The 20289-nt window shown below is 33.6% G+C and overlaps 1 protein-coding gene and 1 non-coding gene across 2 annotated transcripts in view; one reads left to right on the plus strand and one right to left on the minus strand.

Moving 5' to 3' along the window:
* Positions 1-20289, minus strand: part of Stxbp5l (syntaxin binding protein 5 like) — a gene marked incomplete at its 5' end in the record, with an annotated part of 350429 nt that overhangs the window by 205427 nt on the left and 124713 nt on the right. The window contains 2 exons of the mRNA XM_023702208.1: positions 5633-5787; positions 6790-6868. Coding sequence (XP_023557976.1) covers positions 5633-5787; positions 6790-6868 — 234 coding nt within the window. The remainder of the gene's footprint in view (positions 1-5632; positions 5788-6789; positions 6869-20289) is intronic.
* Positions 11045-11170, plus strand: LOC111812883. Its single transcript, XR_002818256.1, has one exon. It is a non-coding gene; the product is annotated as a U6atac minor spliceosomal RNA (small nuclear RNA).

Consider the following 20289-nt stretch of genomic DNA (forward strand, 5'->3'; position numbering starts at 1 on the left):
GGGACTCAGGTCAACAACTTCTGACATTGCCAGTCATGCAGAAAACCCAATACTATTATGGACTACTGGACTATTTTAGAATATTTTGCTGAGTTCATACACCTACAATATTTAAATGACAGAACTAAACAAAAAAGGGGATACAGATGAATGACCATTTTGTATCTGTGTATTCAAAATGGTTAGGATAGATATACAGCTACATTCTCTTAATTCAATGAATAGAGGGATTTTTTTCTAATAGTGTTTGTAAATAGGATATCATGTCTACATATTGTACATCATATAACCACTAAGAAGACAATATGCAATGTGTTAATTACTGAAACTGTCCTACTAATTTGATTTAAAACTGTCTCATTACTATTTGTTTCTCAATAAAATTATGGAAAAAAAACCAAAGAGGGTGGTAGAAAGCACAGCTAGAGCAGGGAACAAGGTCTGGAGCCCAGCAATTTCAGAGATAACTTTTGAAGTCTGCACAGTCCTATGGATAACCCACTATGACTACAGGACTATATTGGATTATTTTGCAGAATTCACACACCTACAACATTTTTTTTTCCTACAACATTTAAATGGCAATGGAATACCCATTTCTGACAAAACTAAATGAAAAAGGGGGATATAAATGAAGGACCATTTTGTATCTGTATATACAAAATAGGATAGGTATACAGCTACTTTCTCTTAATTCAATGAAATATAAGATTTGTACTAATAATGATTGGACAGGATATCATGTCTACATCTTGTACCATGAATACTACAAAGACAACAATATACAATGTATTAATTTTTATAATTGTTCTACTATCCTGTTTTGAAACTGTCTCATTACTATTTGTTTCTCAATAAAATTATAAAATAAATAAATAGATATAAATATTAAAACAGAAACACTGAATGTTCTGGAGGAAAATGCACATAGAAATCTTAAAGACATAGGGTTAGGTAGAGTTCATGAACAAAAACAAACTGCATGGGAAATATTTCAAAGGATCAACAACTGGGATATCATCTTTTTGAAAAGATTCTGCACTTCAAAACAAATCTTCAACAAAGTAAAAAGGAAACCCAAAAACTGGGAAAAAAAATTATAGCCAACTGTCCTAATGACAAAAGCCTTCTGTCTAGAACATATAAAGAATTTTAAAAATTCAAGCCCCTGAAGTTCTAAGACCTAATCCAAATATGAGCATCTAAGATGAATATACATTTCTCTAAGGAAGAAATACAAATAGCAAATAAATATATCAAAAAGCATTCAACATCATTGATCATTCAAGAAATGCAAATTAAAACCACACTGAGATTCCATCTCACCCCAAAAAGAATGGCTAAGTCAGCCAATAACAAATGTTGGAGAGGCTGTAGAGAAAAGGGGACCATTCAGCACTGTTGATGGGAGTGCAGACTGGTACAACCACTATGGAAATCAGTGTCTAGATTCCTTCAAAAGCTAAGATTGAAGATCTTATTCAAGCTAGCTATTCTCCTAGGTATTTTTCCAGAACAGAAATCCTCATCTCACAGCGATATATGTGCACCCATATTTATAACAGTGAAATTTGTCATAGCTAAATCCTGGAAACAACCCAGATGCCCATTAACGGAAGAATGGATAAAGAAGATGTGGTATTTTTACCCAACAGAGTATTATTCAACTATAAAAAAGATAAATTTGAGTGTTTTGGCAGTAAATGTATGTAACTACAGACCATACTTTTAAGTGAGACAAATCAGACCCACATGTGCAACATCATATTGTCTCCATAGTGTGAGAACCTGCAAGAGAAAATGGAATCTGAAGGGTACAATAGATACTGGAAAAAGGGAATGAACTTATTCAAAAGGAAAGAGTTACTGAGTTGAGGAGGACAAGAGAGAAAGAGTGGAGGAAAGAGATTTATCTATGTATGTAAGCAGGATGGTTTGGACAACTTATTGTGCATTTCTGCTGGTTTATGGAAAGAAGCAGTTAATGTTTAATTTATTTTGTCTGCTTTTTTTTCAAGTGTTTGTACTTTGTCTCTTCTTAATCTTCTATATGTTTCTTTTATTCTTCTTCAATTTTACATGTATATATCTGGTAATATGAATAACTGGTTGGAAGACAGCACTGTGTATTACAACAAATACTGTGAAATTCATATTACTTTGTTATGTGAAATTCTGTATCACTTTTAACTTTTTCTGTGTTAATTCTAATTTGTACTCTCTTTTTTTTAAAAAAAAAAAAAAAGAAGCACCGGGGGCCAGGGAGATAGCTCAGTAGAATAAGCGCTTGCCTGGAAAGTGCAGGGTCCTGAGTTCAATCCCAGGTACCGCAAAAAAAAAAAAAAAGGATCTATATTCTGTGATAACCAATGAACAAAGGGTCTCCATGAAAGTCAATATTGTATTTGATTGTGTATCTGTTGTGTATTATAAAAGTGGTAAAAATCACTTAATCTATTTAAAATTTAATTGCAGTACTCATTGAAAGGGTATAATGGGGGCTGGGGAGATGGCTCAGTAGACTGAGTGCTTCCCTGGCAAGTGCAAGGGCCTGAGTTCAATCCCTGGTTCTGCCAAAAAAAAAAAAAAAAAAAACAGGGAAAAAAGAAAGGGTATAATAATTATTACATTAGACTGTAACGAAGATTGAATGAAGAAATACATATAAAGATTTTTAATGCAAATCTGGTTCATGGTAAGTATACTATGATAGATAATTATGTTAATTAGACAAACATTTCAATTTTATAATTCCGGTCCCCAAAATGGTGGAACACACTGTCATAATTACAACTTTTCTAAAAAGAAAACACATTATTTTCAGAATTGGAGTGGACTGGGCACAGCTAACTGTGAAGCTGCCAAATTCTAATTATTGTTAGTTAATAACTTTAGGCAATGCATCTTAAGAAGACAACATTAAAGTACTTATGCTTTTGATAAGCAAGATGAATTGTCAGATGTCATAAATAATTCAGCAATATTAAAAATAGTTAATAACTGTTTAACATATATATGATATTTATAATTATATGGCTATAAAAAACCTGAAAGTTTATATTTGTTAATATGAGATAATGGTTAAAGTGACTGTTAATTGTAAAAAGTATGACACAGGATATTACATATTCTATCATTCATACAAATCAGATTACATACTTCAGTAAATTAATATACATATGCATAGGTTCTTTGGGGGCAAAATATAATAAACTAATATGGGTTATATACTGTTCTATTTTGTGGGTGTTTTAAAATGCTATCTTAATGTATTAACTGATTTGGCTAATAACATCTAAACAGTTAATACAACACATTTACATTTCACTGAGCAAAACCAAAGTACTTTTATCTCTTGATAAATAGAAAGTTCAACCCTTACTGCCAAATTTCTGAAAAGTGAAGATTTAATATATGGGCTGGAAGTGAACAGGCATGATTGCAGTGCATGTATTCTTTACTAAGATTCTTTAGAAATTGTTCTAATATCTCTGTTGATAAGCACAAATTTATGTACACACAGATGTAAAGTGTTTGATATTTGCAACTACATACTGTTTCTATTGCTAGCACATCTTTCTCAATACTCTAAATAGAAAGTATTTCCTAACTTCAGTTTTTATTTTTTATTCTTTCTCTCCTATATTCTTTAACATTCGTTATAATAACTCCAAAGAATATTTATATTGTAATGACTCGTGAACAAATATTGCAAGATTTTTTTCTTTTTCTGTTCTCTAAATAATTTTATTCAATCTTAAACTCTTAAAAATTACTATTATTGTGCATTAAGTCACTATTATTAAACAATGCTCATCTATCACATCACTTCCTAATCCCATTTTTGCTACAATCAGAGATATTTTTCCTCACTTCATTCCCTCAGGCAATACTCTACTTTAAGCCTTAACTGTTCTAAATATGCAATTTTACAAAAACCTCTTAGAATCTGGAATTTAAGATTCAATTTCTCTTTAAACCTACAGTTTTTTAAGGTAATTTCTACTAAACTCAGTGATTTACATCACGTTAATATTTCTTCAAAATTGCTTGGTTGCTCCCTTTTTCCAAGCATCTCTAAAAGGTGTTTAGGATTTTATTCTGAATTGCTAAAACCATAGTGAACTGAACAATTTCTAAAATTATTATTTAATAGCCTTTTAAAGATCTACTTAAATCCTGATTTTCTATGAAACTTTGCATGAATGTTTCAATTACTGCCAATGTAAGTAACCTATAAGTTTATATATTACTAAATCTCTGAACTATGTAACTCAGTATTTAAACTGTTACTTTCCTTCAACTTAACAAGTTATAATTGTCTCACTCATCAATTCGTTTTTTGGTACTGGAAATCAAACTCAGGACCTTACAATTCTTAGGCAACTGCTTGTGGCACTGAGCTATATCCCTGGCCTCACTCATCAAATTTTATACAATTTGGCCTCAGGAATCAGTTACATACATCATACATCTGCATGTTCAAAAAGTCCTTGTAGAACTGAGACCATATAATCATTGAATAAATATTTACTTAAAACACAGTAGTGAAACACAGGCAATTTCTCCTAGTAACTCTGAGAAAAAGTATTATACTTAATGTTTATTGCATCTTTTAAATATGAATTAAATAATTTTAAAGAAATTAATATATTTATATTAAAACTCAGAACATATATATATTTACAGTTTATTAAATATATTGTTTATTTTCTAATAATCATGTAGGGACATGATCATTATTGCACATGTATAAATGATAAATAAAAATCCTAAGTGTGAAATGCCTTCCTTGGTGCTGCGTAACTAGTAAGTGCGCAACTAATCAATCAGCACAAATGTTCTATCTCCAACTCCAATCCTCTTTCTCCTACATCCAAATGTTTCCTTTTGAAAAATGTAGTAATGTATACATACACTAAGCTGTTTCAATTGTAAATTCTTTCATTTTTATGTTTTCATTCCCATGTTTTAGAGTTCACCCATATATTTTATCATTACTTGATTTCATTAGTTTGAAAGCATTTAGAGTAGTTTTTATGTTTACAAAAAGGTTTTATATTCATGATGATAAAAATAAACATGCATCTCTCCTCTGGAAGATCTAATTATGCTCAAAATTGAAATGAATCACTAACCACACATCAGCAATCCTACAGTAATCAGAGATGCTGCAGTTGCATCTGAAGCAAAACCAGATGTGAAACAGATGCAGCACCACCAGAGTTACAGATCACTGATATCAGGTAAGTGCTTTAACTTTGATTAGCTTTGGGATGGGATGGGTGGAGCTGGACAAGGAGAGACTATTAGGAGACCTCAGTTTCCCCAAGTGATTTCACCCTGGACCCCTATCGGACCCTCCCAGCTCAGCTTCCACCATCCTTATCAAAGTTTAAAGCACTTACCTGACATTAGAACCTGAAACGCCAGCACTGCTGCACTACATCTGTCTTACTTCCAGTTTGTCAAGTAGGTACAATTGCAGAACCTGTTCCAGCACCTGTAGTTCACAGTGTACCCCAGTTGATGTCTGCTGCCAAAACTGAAAATATTTAACCTTAATTTTGTTAGGAACTTATCACTTCAAAAATGATTTTTCAACATTAAAAGTTTCATTTTAGTCACTTACCATTTGGATAGGGTGTTTCACATAAAGTTAAAAATTCAACAATAGGATGATCCATTTCAAGTACTGTAATTGCTTTTCCATGCATAATGGTTAAACTTGGTCTTCTACAAGCTTTGTCATAGGATAGTCCACCAGAAAATATTATGAATGGTTCACTATATAGGAAAAAAGTTAACAAGTTTGAGAAGTCCTGTAAGATGGCACAAAGTTCAAGTACTATACTCTATAGAATAAATTTGATGAGAATTATGTACAAAGAAATTTGACAGTAAATTATTTCCTAATATAAAATTTCTCACACAACCACATACTATTTTGCCATTTCCCTTTCTAGGGAAATGGTCTCTATTACAAAATGAGTATGTCTAAAACTGATGGAGTAAGGCATGAAGTTGGAGGGAAGTTGAAGTGCTCGTACACTGACTCTTTTAAAAAATATATTTTATTAGTATGTGTTTGCAGAACATGATTACATTTACTATGTGGAGTTGGTACATGTACATAATACATCTTTGCTCTTTCTTTTTTTTTTTTTTTTTTTTGGTTTTTTTTTCGCTCTTTCGTTTCTTTTCTTTCTTCCACTATTCCTCCCTGCCCCTTCTATGTGTTGGTCCCTTTCAATTTGCAAACATTACTTTCATTTTTTCTTCAACTCTGTTTTTATCTATCCCATTATACTCCCCATTCCCCATCTCTTGTTCCCCCATTATTAAGTCATTTCAACAAATTATCTGGTTCCAACACTCTAAGTCACATTCAACAAAATATTAGTTTAAGTTACAGTGTCTCATGAACCAATTATCATGTGAGGCCTCAAATTTCTAAGAGATAAAAATCACAAATTGTAATATGAAATAAACTTGACAGAGGAAAATCTCAGTATTTCTGCTTTTAATGTTCATATCCAAAAGTCCTGCTACTAAATTTAATGAATACAACATTCATAAGAATAACAACTTTAAAATAACTAATCGCTATTATTTTCAATATTCATGTTAAGCACCATAGATATACCCATTTAATAATACATATTAAGGTAGAATATTCAACTAGTTAATATAATTTTAGTTAAGTGAAAATTTAAACAATACAGTAATAATACAAGTTATTGGTGTCTTTTCCTCTAATATCATATTCACCAAAGCAAAAATGCATACCTGTTTCTGCAGGTCTTGTATTCTACTTTAAGAATTGGTTTACAAGATTCAGATTTTCTTCCTTCTCTTTGACTTTTTCCTAAGGCAAAATATGATTTTATTAAGTAATCTAAACTATATCATGCATGAGAATTTTAAAATTTCAGCAAAATAATATAAATTTAAAAATAATGGAATTATCTATTAGGATAATGTCTACATATCCTAATATTTTTTATTGAACTTATAAACAACCTTTAGACTTGGACAAATTGTGTGCGATATAAACAATAGTTATTTATAAAATTAGCCAGTATTAATTGTTATATATATTCCATATAGAAATCTAGTTTCTTGTAAGGTTATTTTACTTATTCTTGAAGGCCAATGAATTTAGAATTAAAGACATATACATACACATTTGTCTGCACAATGAAATATATTGTTACAAAAATTCATGGTAGGCTGAACACTTTTTCTTAAATACAAGAAAATTCCTTTCATATGCAGGAAAACTTGCAATGTAAAATTTGAATATGATGATATTCAAAATTATTCCATTTCTATCCAATTCATTTCAAAGAAAGTCTACTAGGTGATGAATGTAGATGATATATTTTGTAATTTAAAATATATTTAATGACAATCTATTTGCATGAATAAGAAAAAGTTCCTTATTTGGGAATATTTAGGTTATTTAAATTCCATATTGAAGCAAAGAGAGAAGGAAATGAAAATCAAGCAACTACAGTATATAACATACTTATCTTTGTAGTTATGCTACCATTTTAAGTCTGTCTCACTTTGATAAAATTGGCATGGTTTTTGAAATGCCACTTTTCAAGTACATTTATATATGCTTATATTGCTATAATTTATAGATATACCTATTATATCCCAAAATATTCATATGCTTGTATGTTTAAATTTTCAGAATAATGTAAAAATGGAGAACTACTCCATTCTGTATTATTATTCTGTAGTACCATGGAGTATTACTCTGCCATAAAGAGGGACAGATTTGAGTTATTTGTAGGAAAATGGACACATTTTGGGACCATAATGATATTTGAAATAAATAAGACACATAAGCTTAAATACAAAAAGCCTTCTCTTATATGAGAATCCCAAAATATAAATAAATCATAGAACAAAACAGAAAATAATAGGAAACAGGTAACAAAATTTTTGCAAAGAGGAAGAGGACCAGTAGATGAGGGAAAAAGGGGAAGTTGAGGGGAGAAGAATGGAGAAAATAAGATGTTATGTACATGTACCAATGTCCCCTGATAAATGAAATTATTATGTGCTACAAATATGTATTAAAAAAGAATGGCATAATCAAATCCAAATACAATGTCAAGATAGATTCACAACTTGTCTAAGAGGGGGAAAAAGGCATAATAAACCATATCTTCTCCATGGTATACTTTCCTAAAGTGCCATTTTTCGTTTACTTTATGTCAAATTTAAGACAGTAATCAGTAACATAAAAATTGGTCATGATCATTCCAATTATCAAACAAAACAAGCATTATACTGTTCAAAAACAGAATTACAGATGTATATAGATCATGAGGTCTTCAATAGACAAAACTTTTGCTTAGGGATTCTATCTGAACATTGGTATTAATTATTTTTCTTTCACAGAGAGTAAATTGGTCAAGCAATGGCCGTGACTCATCTAGATGGCTGACACTGACAAAGGATCTACAAACTGCGGTATAGGGTTTCAGGGTAAATCCCGAGGGGGTTTGACTGATCATGGCAGATACAAAAGTTATATTTCTTGTTATATAGGTCTTGCTTTATCTTGGTCTTAACCATCCAACAGAAAAGTATAAAAACGAAGTATAAAAAGTAAGGCCATATTAATATGCTGAGCTGTAAAAGGCTCAAGTCAACAACTTCTGACATTGCCAGTCCTACAGATAACCCACTACTTTTATGTACTATTGGACTATATTGGATTATTTTGCTGATTTCATGCACCTATAATATTTAAACGGAAAGGGAATACTCATCTCTGACAAAACTAAAGCAAAAAAAGGGATACAAATGAAGGACTATTTTGTATCTGTATATTCAAAATAGTTAGGACAGATATATATCTACATTCTCTTAATTCAATGAGAAGAAAGATTTGCACTAATAGTATTTGTGGACAGGATATCATGTCTGCATCTTGTACTATGAATAACCACTGCAAAGACAACAATATGCAATGTATTAATTATTGAAACTGTCCTACTAATCAGTTTTGAAGCTGTCTCATTGTTATTTCTCAATAAAATTAATTTAAAAACACTGGTATTAAGATTAAAGATTATTATGATAATGAAGTGGGGATATTAGAAAGACTGGAAGAAGTAACACAGCTAGGATGCAAATCCATTCTCTTTAGTTTATATAGGCTTTTTGTTTATCTTTGTTTTTACTTCTCTAAATTACCAATTAATTAATTGAAAAAATATGATATATGGAGTATTTTATATGCAGACTACAAGTCTATAAGGTAATGCTACCTACATCCAGGGTAGGGCTTATAATGACCACACTCAGAACAATGCTAATACAATCAGTGGACTGAAAATGTTGGATATTTGTCTCAACAATGAGAAAGGTTTTAAGACACAGAGGTCACTGAAGTTTTAAAAATGTTTTCCATCAAAATAATACTCTATTTTCAGACAATATCGCTTTGGGTAGATTTCTGCTTCTTTCTTTCCTCACCCTTCAGTATTATCTATCTATCTATCTATCTATCTATCTATCTATCTATCTATCTATGCAATTAATGATATTTCACATTTTTTTAATTTAAATTGTTTCATTAATTAATTTATTTGTGTATTTCAGGGCTATACAATCATCACTTTTTTTCCCTTTTTTCTCATCATTTGCTTTTCTTTTCCATTCCATCCATTCTCCTTTGCCCCTTCCTAGTTCCCTTTCCCATATGAACATTTTCTTCCTATTTCACAGTGATATATCCACATTCAATTTTATAACAGGACAATTTGCAATAGTTAAATCTTGGAAATAGCCCAAATGCCTTTCAACTGATGAACAGATACAGAAGATGTGTGCTTTTTTTTTTTCTGTACACCGGAGATCTACTCTGCTGTAAAGAAGGATAAGCCTGAGACGTTTCTAGCCAAATGGAGGCACCTTGAGGCCATTCTGTTAAGTGAAACAAATGAGATGTGTAAATACTGCATTGTTTTTCTAGTACAAGTAAACAAAAAATATTTTTGAGCACAATTATCTTTCAAAAATGAAGTCAAAGGGCCAGTGAGATGGCTCAGTAGAATAAGCGCTTCCCTGGCAAGCGCAAGGGCCTGAGTTCAATCCCCAGTTCCGCAAAAAAAAAAAAAAAAAAAAAAGTCAAAGATACAGTAGTTCTTCAGCTTATAAACTTCTCTCATGATTTTGAGGAAGATGATTGTGTTTGTGTTTGTGTGGGAAAGATGTCTATTGTAGTTTGTATCTAGATTTACCCTCAAAGCATCCTGTGGTCATAAGTGGTGCTTTTCAAATGTGGCTAGTTCTAGAGTATGTGATGCTTAGATTAACTGTGTCATGTTGGAATTAAGAGTGCACCACTGGTGAGTATGTTGGACAGATTATAAAGCACAAAATGAGGTCTGTTGCTGCTGCTTTGCTACACTTTGCTGTCTTCTTTCACTATGAACTTTTTCTTTTCTGAATGCTCCTCCACCATGTCACCCTGCATTAGAGCTAGTCACCTATGAACTGAAACCTCTACAAACTGTGAGCCAAAATAAACCTTTCCCAATTTAACTTTGGGTGTCAGGCATTTTTGTCTGTGTAATGCTAAAAGGAATTAAGACAATGGCTATGGTCATATTTGTCACCTGATGCAGTAAATGGGAGCAAAATTTTGCCGAATATTTTTGTGAACTGAATTATTTGCAAACAGAAGTATTCATAAATTTAGGTACTATTGGATTTCCAGAGAAATAAAACTGAGAAACTACTTGCTCCTAATAGAACTATCTTAGAGAAATACTAAATGGGTTCTCCTTGTTGTTATTGCTGTCTTCTGCTACCATGAACTGTTTCCTCTCTGGCATGACACCCTGCTTTGGAGCCAGCCAATTATGGTCTAAAACACCTACGAACAGTGTACTAAATAAATCTTTCCCCCTTTAAAAAGAAGGAAAAAAGAAAAAAATAGTAAATGGACTCTTTCAGGCTAAAAAGAAAGTGAACTCTGCATTGAATTCACATTTTTCTAAACAGTGCCAGCGAGGTGTTGTATGAAAGGAGAGAAGGTTAGTACTCCCCTTGACAAGGATGGAAGAGGCCCTTGGGCTTGACAACACACATACAGTTAAGGCATTGCCACCTACTTCCTGACATCTAACCACTGTTTTTATGAATGACAATGGAATACCCATCTCTGACAAAAGTAAACAAAAAAGGGGGATATAAATGAAAGACTATTTTGTATATATTTGTATATACAAAATAGCATAGATATACAGCTACTTTCTCCTAGTTCAATGAGAAGAAAGTTTTGAACTAATGGAATACCTATCTTTGACAAAAGTAAACAAAAAAGGGGGATGCAAATGAAGGTCCATTTTGTAGTGAAAAACTGTATCTGTATATACAAAATAGCATAGATATACAGCTACCTTCTCCTAGTTCAAAAGAAAGTTTTGAACTAATAGTGTTTAGACAAGATATCATGTCTGCATCTTGTACTATGAGTAACTACTACAAAGAGAACAATATGCAATGTATCAATCATTGTAACTGTCCTACTAACCTGTTTTGAAACTCTCATTGCTATTTCTTTCTCAATAAAATTAATATAAAAAAATAAAAAGGGCCAGTGAGTAACTATGTAGATAATCTCAAAGTACAATTGTATGTTTTTCCTATACTCTTCTACTAACTGATTTTAAAAGAAATTATGTAAAATATTGCATACATAATTATACTGTGGTGGATTAATTAATGGTCAATTTGTAATATCCAGCTGAATTGAATCAGTATGGACTACCAAGGATAGAAAGTCCTAACCACTAACCCCTTCTGGGAGTTTACAACTACACAGGTACCTGATTACTGTTACAGGTTATTAACAATAAACTAGAATAAAATATATAAAAGCTCAAAAAAATCCTTACTTTTTTTAGCAAAAAACAAAACTGGAGAGAATTATGACAAAATATCAGACCCCATTAGTAGAGAGATCTAAGAGAGTGGGTTACACTCACTTTTGTAGTCCTTTAAAAACAGATTTGAGACTTGGCTCCTTCCCCAAACCTGTTTTTCCATTCTACAGTTCCATTCTGTTGGACCACACCCATCTTGGGTTTTCCAGTGGATATTAACATGCTTGTGTCTTTGAATATGCATGCTCTAATTTCTCACATTTTGGTTTTGTTTTTGTCTAGAAGCTTCCAATTCCAAGTTATCACACAAATAGAACAAACAATAAATATGCTAGATTCCTTCTCCCAGGATCAACTAGATTGGCCTCATTAAGAGAGTCCATAAATGATAAACTACAACATTATTTCTACCTGAGGCCCATTAGATTAATTCTCTGGAGAAGGTACTTGAGTGGTCTCCTCTTATATTGACTCCTTTAAGTTGGAGTCAATTAAGATGGAACGTACACCTAGTCTCTCCTAACCACAGTCAGGGGAAGCTCTTCAGAAAGAGAAATCTTATAGACAGCTAAGTTAGTTACAAATATTACAGACAAGGATAGATCTTCAATATAATAGACAGGGCCAGAGACACATTCACTAAAGCCCAAGTTTCAAAAATAGGAGAAATGACCATATTCATATATTCACCTTTCCTTAAAAATAGAACTACAAAAACAAAAGGTGGGAATATGGCTGCCCAAATAAAATTAGACTTTACCATCTTACAAATATTTTTAATCTGCTTACAGAAGTTAAACATTCTATCAGAGCTTCATTGGAAAAAACAACTTAATAACTTGGGGACAAAGGTATACTTGTGTATTAACATTAGCAAGAAACATCACAGATGCCATCCAGGAAAATATAGCCAAACAGTAGAGATATCCAAACTCATGATGAAGTCTGCTACCACCATGCCCATCTTGAATTCTACAGTTGATTGATTATATTAACATGCTTGTGTCTTTCATTTCTGTTCCTAGTGTGCTACAAGGGGTGCTAGACACACAATATCTAGAGACCTGTACAACTTTAAGTCATAATGTCTCAACTGCTGCAATTAAAAAAAATAAAAAGAATTGTTGGACAGTGGCCTGTACAGGGTTTCTTGTTAAGCCCCCAAGCACAGGGATCTCTGGCTGTGTTGCAAAAGCTCATATTCATAGTGTTCTGGAGTTAAGAAAAAAAAACAAAGCTGAAGCAGCTAAGAAAACAGGCTGCTGACACTCCCTATTCCAGAGCAATAAAGTTGCCAACTTCAGAGATCAAATAATTGCCTTTGTTTCTCAAGGCCCTGGATATTTTCATGTGCTTTTTTTTTTTTTTTTTTTTGCAGGGTCTCACTACACAGCTCGGATTTATAGTGATCCTCCTGATCACTGCCTCCCTAGTGCTGGGATTACAGGCATGCGCCACCATGCCCAGGCTCCATCGCTAGCACAATGCACACGAGGGTGGGGCTGGCATGGCATTTGGTGCCAGGGATGTAATCCTGGTCCCTGTGCTTACCTAAGCAAGCGATTAGTCCACTGAGCTATACTGCTGGCTCTTTTTCATGTGCTTGTGCCTCCATTATGCCTTCTTTTTCCTGAACCCCTCAATCTGTGAAAACCTAATAAAAAGAGTGATCTGGGAAACTAATGGTCTTTACTCCCAGACAGTTCTGAACTTTCTGGAACCCACAAAAACCACACAGCTTGTCTTACTTAAGTCTTTGCTGTACACTCATTATAGGAGATTGGGAGTTAGGCAAGGTCCCTAAAAGATTTCTTAATGACAACCATTATTCCTAGAGTGTGATGGGATCTGTGTAATTTTACTTTGCATTTTTTGAATGGCCAGTGATACTGAATTTTTATGATGAATTTATTTTCCATTTCTATCTCTTCATCTGAGAAATGTCTATTGTCTTCAGTTGCTTATTGTTTTTAAATTTGGGGTATCTAATGTTTTGAGTTCTTTATTTTAGAATTAGTCCTCTGAGTACCAGCTAGCAAATTTTTTCTCATTATGTGGGCTGTTTCTTTATTCTGTCAGTGGTCTCTTTTTCTGTGTATGCTTTTTTTTTTCTTTTCTTTCTTTTTTTTTTTTTTTTGGTACAGGCTCTACAGGGACTCACTATACAGATTGGACTCAGTGATCCTCCTGATTTCAGCTTCCCAAGATCTGGGATCACAGGCACATGCCACCAAGCTCAGACTCAATCACCTTCTCAGCGTGTTGGGTTGAGGGGGGTGAAGCAGGGTTGGCACAGAAAGCTAGGATAGAACCCCTGTCCCTGTGTCTGCCTAAGTAGGCACTTTAATCTGCTGAACTATCTGGCTGGCTCTTGTGCATAATCTTTTTGATTTGATGTGATCTCATATGTTAATGTATGGTATTCTTGTGCATCCAGGAGTTTGTTCAGGAAGTCTTTGCCTGTAACAACTTGCAGAGTTTTCCATATTTTATCTGCCAACAAATTATTTGTTATAATGTTTAACTCTTGATACACTTTGATTTTAGTTTAGTGCATGCTGAGAGGTACGGGTTTAGTTTCAACCTTCAGCATGTGAATAGCCAGTGTTCATTTACCATTTGCTAAAGAAGGTTATCTTTCCTCTGGCTACTTTTCCAGTAAAGGTGCTTGGCCTCTTGTCAGAGACAAAGTAGCTGAGGGGCTGGAAAGATGGCTCAGCAGTCTAAGCACCATCCTGGCAAGCTCAAGCTTCTAGGTTTGATCTACAGTATTGCATGCCATGCTGGCCCTGGAACCCAGGCACACCATACCGGCCCAGAATCTGGGTATCGTGGCACATGCCTGTAATCCCAGTACTGGGGAGGCTGAGACAGGAGGATCACTATGATTCCAAGCTATGTAGCAAGACCCTGTACCAAATAAATAAAAAGATTTTTTAAAAAAAGATAAAGTAGGGCCAGCCAAATACCTCAGTGGATTAAAGCACCCACAAGCATGTGCAGAGGCTGGGACTTCAATTCCCCAGGCCTGCCATGCTGGCCCCACCCCAGGGCATGCTGAGGCGGCAATTGATACTGGGTATGGTGGCACATGCCTATAATCCCAGCTCTTAGGAGGCTGTAAACAGGCAGATCACTATGAGTCCAATCTAGTAATGAGACCCTGAACACCCTGTAGGACCCTTCCCTAAAATACAAAAAAAAAAAAAAAAGATAAAGGAGCTGAGTGAACCTGGACTTTTTTCTACATCTTCTATTCTGTTTCATTGACCCAGAAGTCCTTTTTTTCTGCCTATACCATGCTAGTTTTATCACTACAGCTTTATAATATAACTTCAAGTCCATGATTTGGATGTCTCATACTTTGTCCTTGTTGCCCAAAGATGCTTTTTGTATTTTAGATCTCTTTTGGGTCCATATGAATTTTAAGATTGCTTTCTCCTGTTCTGTAAGGAATGTTAGTCTTTGACTTTATCAATATAGCTATTTTTTAAGTATGGCCATTTTGACTATATTGGTTTTATGTACAGAATAATAAGGGACATCTTTACATTTTTTGATATATTCTTCAATCTTTTTCACAGTAATATAGTTTTTGGGGTTTTTTTCGGAACTAGAGATTGAACTCAGACTCTTGCACTTGCCAAGCAAGCGCCTATTCTACTGAGTCATCCCCCTGGCCCCAGTAACACAGTTTTCATTGTAGAGATCTTTCACTTTCTTGGTTAGGTTAATCTAAACCAATTTAATTTTCTTAATGCTATTGTAAAATTTGTTTCCCTAATTTTCTTCTTGAGTTTCTTAGTGGTATACAGGAATGTAATTGAGTATGATTGGTGATTTTGCATCCTGTTAGGCTACTGAATTTAATCATTAGTTTGAGTCTTTTAGTAGCATTTTCTGGGATCTTCTATGTATACTTTTATATCATCAGGAAATAACGATAATTTTACTTTTCTCCCCCGTCAATATCCCTTCTATTTCTGTCTCTTCTAATTACTCTAGCTAATGATTTGAGAACTATATTGAACAACAGTTAGTGATAGTGGGCATCCTTGTCTTGTTCCTGATTTTACCATGAAAGCTTTCAGCTTTTTTCCATTTAGTACAATGCCAATTTTTGGTTTGTCATAGATAACTTTTTTCAAATTGAGATAAAGATCATCTGTACAGATTTTTCTTTCATGAATGGATATTGAATTTTGTTAAATATTTTCCTGCATCTACTGAGATAAGAATGTAGACTTTGTCCTTGCTCATATTAATAAGATGTCTACTTTTTTGATTTACATATGTTGAGCCACCCCTACATCTTTTGAATGAATCCCACATGGTCGTAACATATTATCTTTTCAATGAGTTGCTGCATTCTGTTTATCAGTATCTTATTGAGGACTTTTTCACCTATGTTCATTGAGATAGGCGTAGTTCTGTTTTTGGTTAAATCTTTTTCTAATTTTCATATCAGGATAATGCTTACTTTCAGGAATGAGTTTGAGAACAGTTTTCCTTTTGATTTCATTCAAATGTGGGAGAAATACTGGTATTAGATCTTCTCTAAAGTTCTTAGAGAATTTGGGAGTGAATCAATCAGGACCAGGTTTCACTGTTATTTTTAATGATTATTCTTCAATTTCACAGACTGATATGGGATTGGTCAGGATTTTCATATCTTTTTGGTCCCATTTTGTTAGTTTATATGTTTCTAGGAATTTATTCCTATCTTCTGAATTTTCCATGTTATTAGCAAACAGGTTCTTAAAAAAGTTATTGATAATCTTGGTTTCAATAAACTCCATTGTGATGTTGCCCTTTTCATTTATAATTCCATGGACTGGGTTTTTTTTTCCTTATCTCGGTAACACTGGCTAAGGACGTGTATATTTTGTCTAATCTTTCAAAGAACCAATACTTTGATTCATTGATTCTATTACTTTTAGCCCCAATTTTGTTAATTTCTGCCATGTTTAATTTTGTTCCTTATAGTAGCATTGGATTTGGACTGTTTATGATTTTCTAGAACAGTGATGTTGCATCTTTTAAAGGTTTCAATGATACAAACAGCCATCTATTGTGTGCATGCTAAAACTTGTTATCTCTGTTCTAGAACTTTGAGGTGCACTGTTAGCTTATTTACTTGAGCTTGTTCTGCTCTTCTGATATGGGAATTAACTGTTGCAAATTTCCTTGTTAAGACTGCATGGTGTTTCATACGTTCCATATGTTATACTAGCATTATCATTTGATTATACATCTCAGATTCTATTTGTAATCCACCGATTATTCAAAAGTGTATTATTTAGTTTCCATTAGTTTGCACAGTTCCTGTGTTGTCTTTTGCCATTGATTTCTAGTTTCATTGTACTGTGACCTGATAATATATATGGGATGATGCTTCTTTTGCACTTATTTAAGCATGCCTTGACAGTATGTGTCTAATTTGGAAAAAGTCCCATGTGCTGCTGAGACAAACGTGTATTCTGTAGGTATTAGGAGGAACACCCTATAGATAACTTTTAAGCCTATTTGTTCTAATTCAAACCAAGTGATATTTTTGTTGATGTTTTGCCTAGTCGATTTGTATCTTTTGGACAATGGGGTAATGACATCTTCTATTACATTTGTATTAGTGTTTACCTAATTTTTTATTAGTTTTTTGTTTTATGAACTTGAATGTGTTGATATTTGGTGATTATATATCCATTCTTCCTACTGAATTTTTCTCTTAACTATTAGGTAGTGGCCTTCTTTGTGTCTTCTGATCAGCATTAAATTGAAATTCATTTTGTCTGAAATTACCTTAACAACTACATGCATTTAGCTTTTTATGTGATACATTGATTTTCTCTAACACCTTTTAAGAATTTGCCTCTGTGATGGACTTTTGGAATTTTAATTTTATAATTGGCAGTGGAGAGGTTCTTTTTTGATCACATTAGGAAGTATTCTGCCATTATTTTTGTCAACATATTTTTATGCTATTCTTAATGTCTTCTAATTTTTTTTTACTAATCACAGTTATTCTTTTTTAATGTATTATAAGTAACTATGTTTATTGAAGATCATGGCACAGTAGCAGAAACAGGGCAAAAGGTGAAGGAAATAGAGAGTGAAGGGAAAAAGGGACAAAAGGTGAGAGGATAAAGGGACTCAAGTGTGGAGAGGAAAAAGAGCTATTCCAATTATTTTTAAGTTAATCTTCTTTCAGTTATCTAACAACTGTCTGATCCATTTTTCAAGTTCCTTTTTTACTTTTAAGGTGTCTTTGAATTATTTATCTTCTAGTTCTGAAGTTCCATCCTTACACTGGTCCATCTGGTTGCTTTCAATATGAATTTTTAAGCTCCTGTATTTCTGATCAAAAGTATTATATGGAATCCTAATTCTTTGGTAGACCATTAAATCATGTTTTGTATCATTTTTGTTAGCTCATTTAGCATTTTATTAGTGTATTCTGATATATCTTCCATCTTTTTGGCTATTACTTTCATGATCTCTTTAGTCATAATCTTCTATAATCCCATAAAGTACCACTTTGAGCTGTTTTCTAAACTCTGCTATCCTTTCAGGTAATTTAGGTGTCTGATTTATACCCTCAGCACTTCCTGCATTGGCTCCAGGGGAGTTGGAAGTTTTGGACGGTAATTTTTTGACTTTTCTTACCTTATTTGTATTGTGGTTGTTTGTTTTGTGCTTACATTTTTAGACACTTATAGTCTAAAGATTTTGGTATTTGTACAGAAATCTCTTTAGTTGATTTTCAATGAAGTGGTGTCTCTGACTATACTACTTTACTACCACACCAAAGTCCAGCTTTTGTTAAGTTTGGGAATGGAGAATACAGTGTAGTTACCCAGGAACAAGATTCTCCAGGAATGTCCTCTAGTATTGTTAATGTCACAAAAACAATCTGGCTGTTTGCTTGCAGAGAAATAGCAACAGTTACATGACTCTGTTAATAACCAGGAAATTACTAGAGTAGTATCTAAGACACATTAGAAATTAACATAAGAAACAGTTATGCACCACCTTTAGTCATAGAGAAGAAACTGGTAATTATCCTGTAAGCATTAAGGCAACACAGATCTTGACCCATAGTTAATTTGTACAAAACATGGCAGCTATATTTTCACTAATGATAGATAAAAATTCAACAGTAATTTTACAGAGTTAATTATTTTAAGAAAACAAAGATTTATGACCATACTACTAAAGATTTAAGGGTTGGGAATGGATGTGCAAAAAGCAAACTTCAAACTTCTCCCTGGTACGAGAAGCAGGAGAGAGTAGTTGCCTCAGTTACTTTCCTCTCTTTGCTGCGACAAAATACCTAATACCCAAAATTAAGGAAGAAAAGGTTTATTTAGCTCACAGTTTGTGAAAGTTTCAGTCAATAATCAGCCAACTCCAAGGCAGAGTGGCACATGGAAGGGGCAGCAGTTCAGGGTGGTGGAAAACAATGAAACAGCAGGAGTAAAAATGGAGTAGCAGCGGGTTTACATGGGAGAGCATTTACATGGGAAACAAATATTTTTATATTCTTTGCCCATATGGAAAAGTCTATCAACATTTCTCTTCCCCAAATTTTTGTCACCAATTTTCCGATCATTTTTCTTCCAAACTCTTGACCATCCATCCAAATCATTGGCTATAGCCCATGAGTTAGTATATAGTAGCACTTCTGGCCATTTCTTATTCCAGACAAAATGTACTACCAAACGCACTGCCTGAAGTTCTGCCCACTATGGTGTTTCTTCACATCTGTCCTTCAGTGATGTCCTAGAAAGAGGTTGTAATAATGCAACTGTTCATTTGCGGGTGATCCCTGTATAGCATACAGAGCCACCTATAAACCAGCCCCTAGTCTTTTCTTACCCTGATAGCTGATCATATGGTCCACTCCACAAGGCCATAGGTCCATGCTAGGAAACAGAAGGCAATATAGCAGGCATAGGAGCCATAGGTATCTGGGCAACTTTCACATGTAATTTACTTCTATTTTCTGGATCTTCCCTGGCTCTATCACAAATATAACACTTTTATTAAATAAGACTGTTGCTCTGCATATTGAACTTCTGACTTTAATAACAGGAAATGGTAATACTAGGAGGCACCCTTAGGGATCTTCTGCACTCCATGTATATTCTTCCTTTCCTCCATTCTGGAGTAGTAATCCAATTTCCCCTAGAATATTTGGGTCAATTACCTCTGACAACTCCGTGACTCCCTTTTTACCTTATTTCCTCAGAGCACGAGGAGACCAAAGAGACTCAGGGGTAATCTTCACTTTCAGTTCAATGGTATCATTGTTGTGCTTCCTGGTACAACCATTCCTCCTTCTGGAACTAACACTTTTTTTTTTTTTTTTTTT

Source organism: Octodon degus, unplaced genomic scaffold (genome assembly GCF_000260255.1).
Source record: "Octodon degus isolate 3935 unplaced genomic scaffold, OctDeg1.0 scaffold00147, whole genome shotgun sequence".
Classification (NCBI taxonomy): Eukaryota; Metazoa; Chordata; class Mammalia; order Rodentia; family Octodontidae; genus Octodon; species Octodon degus.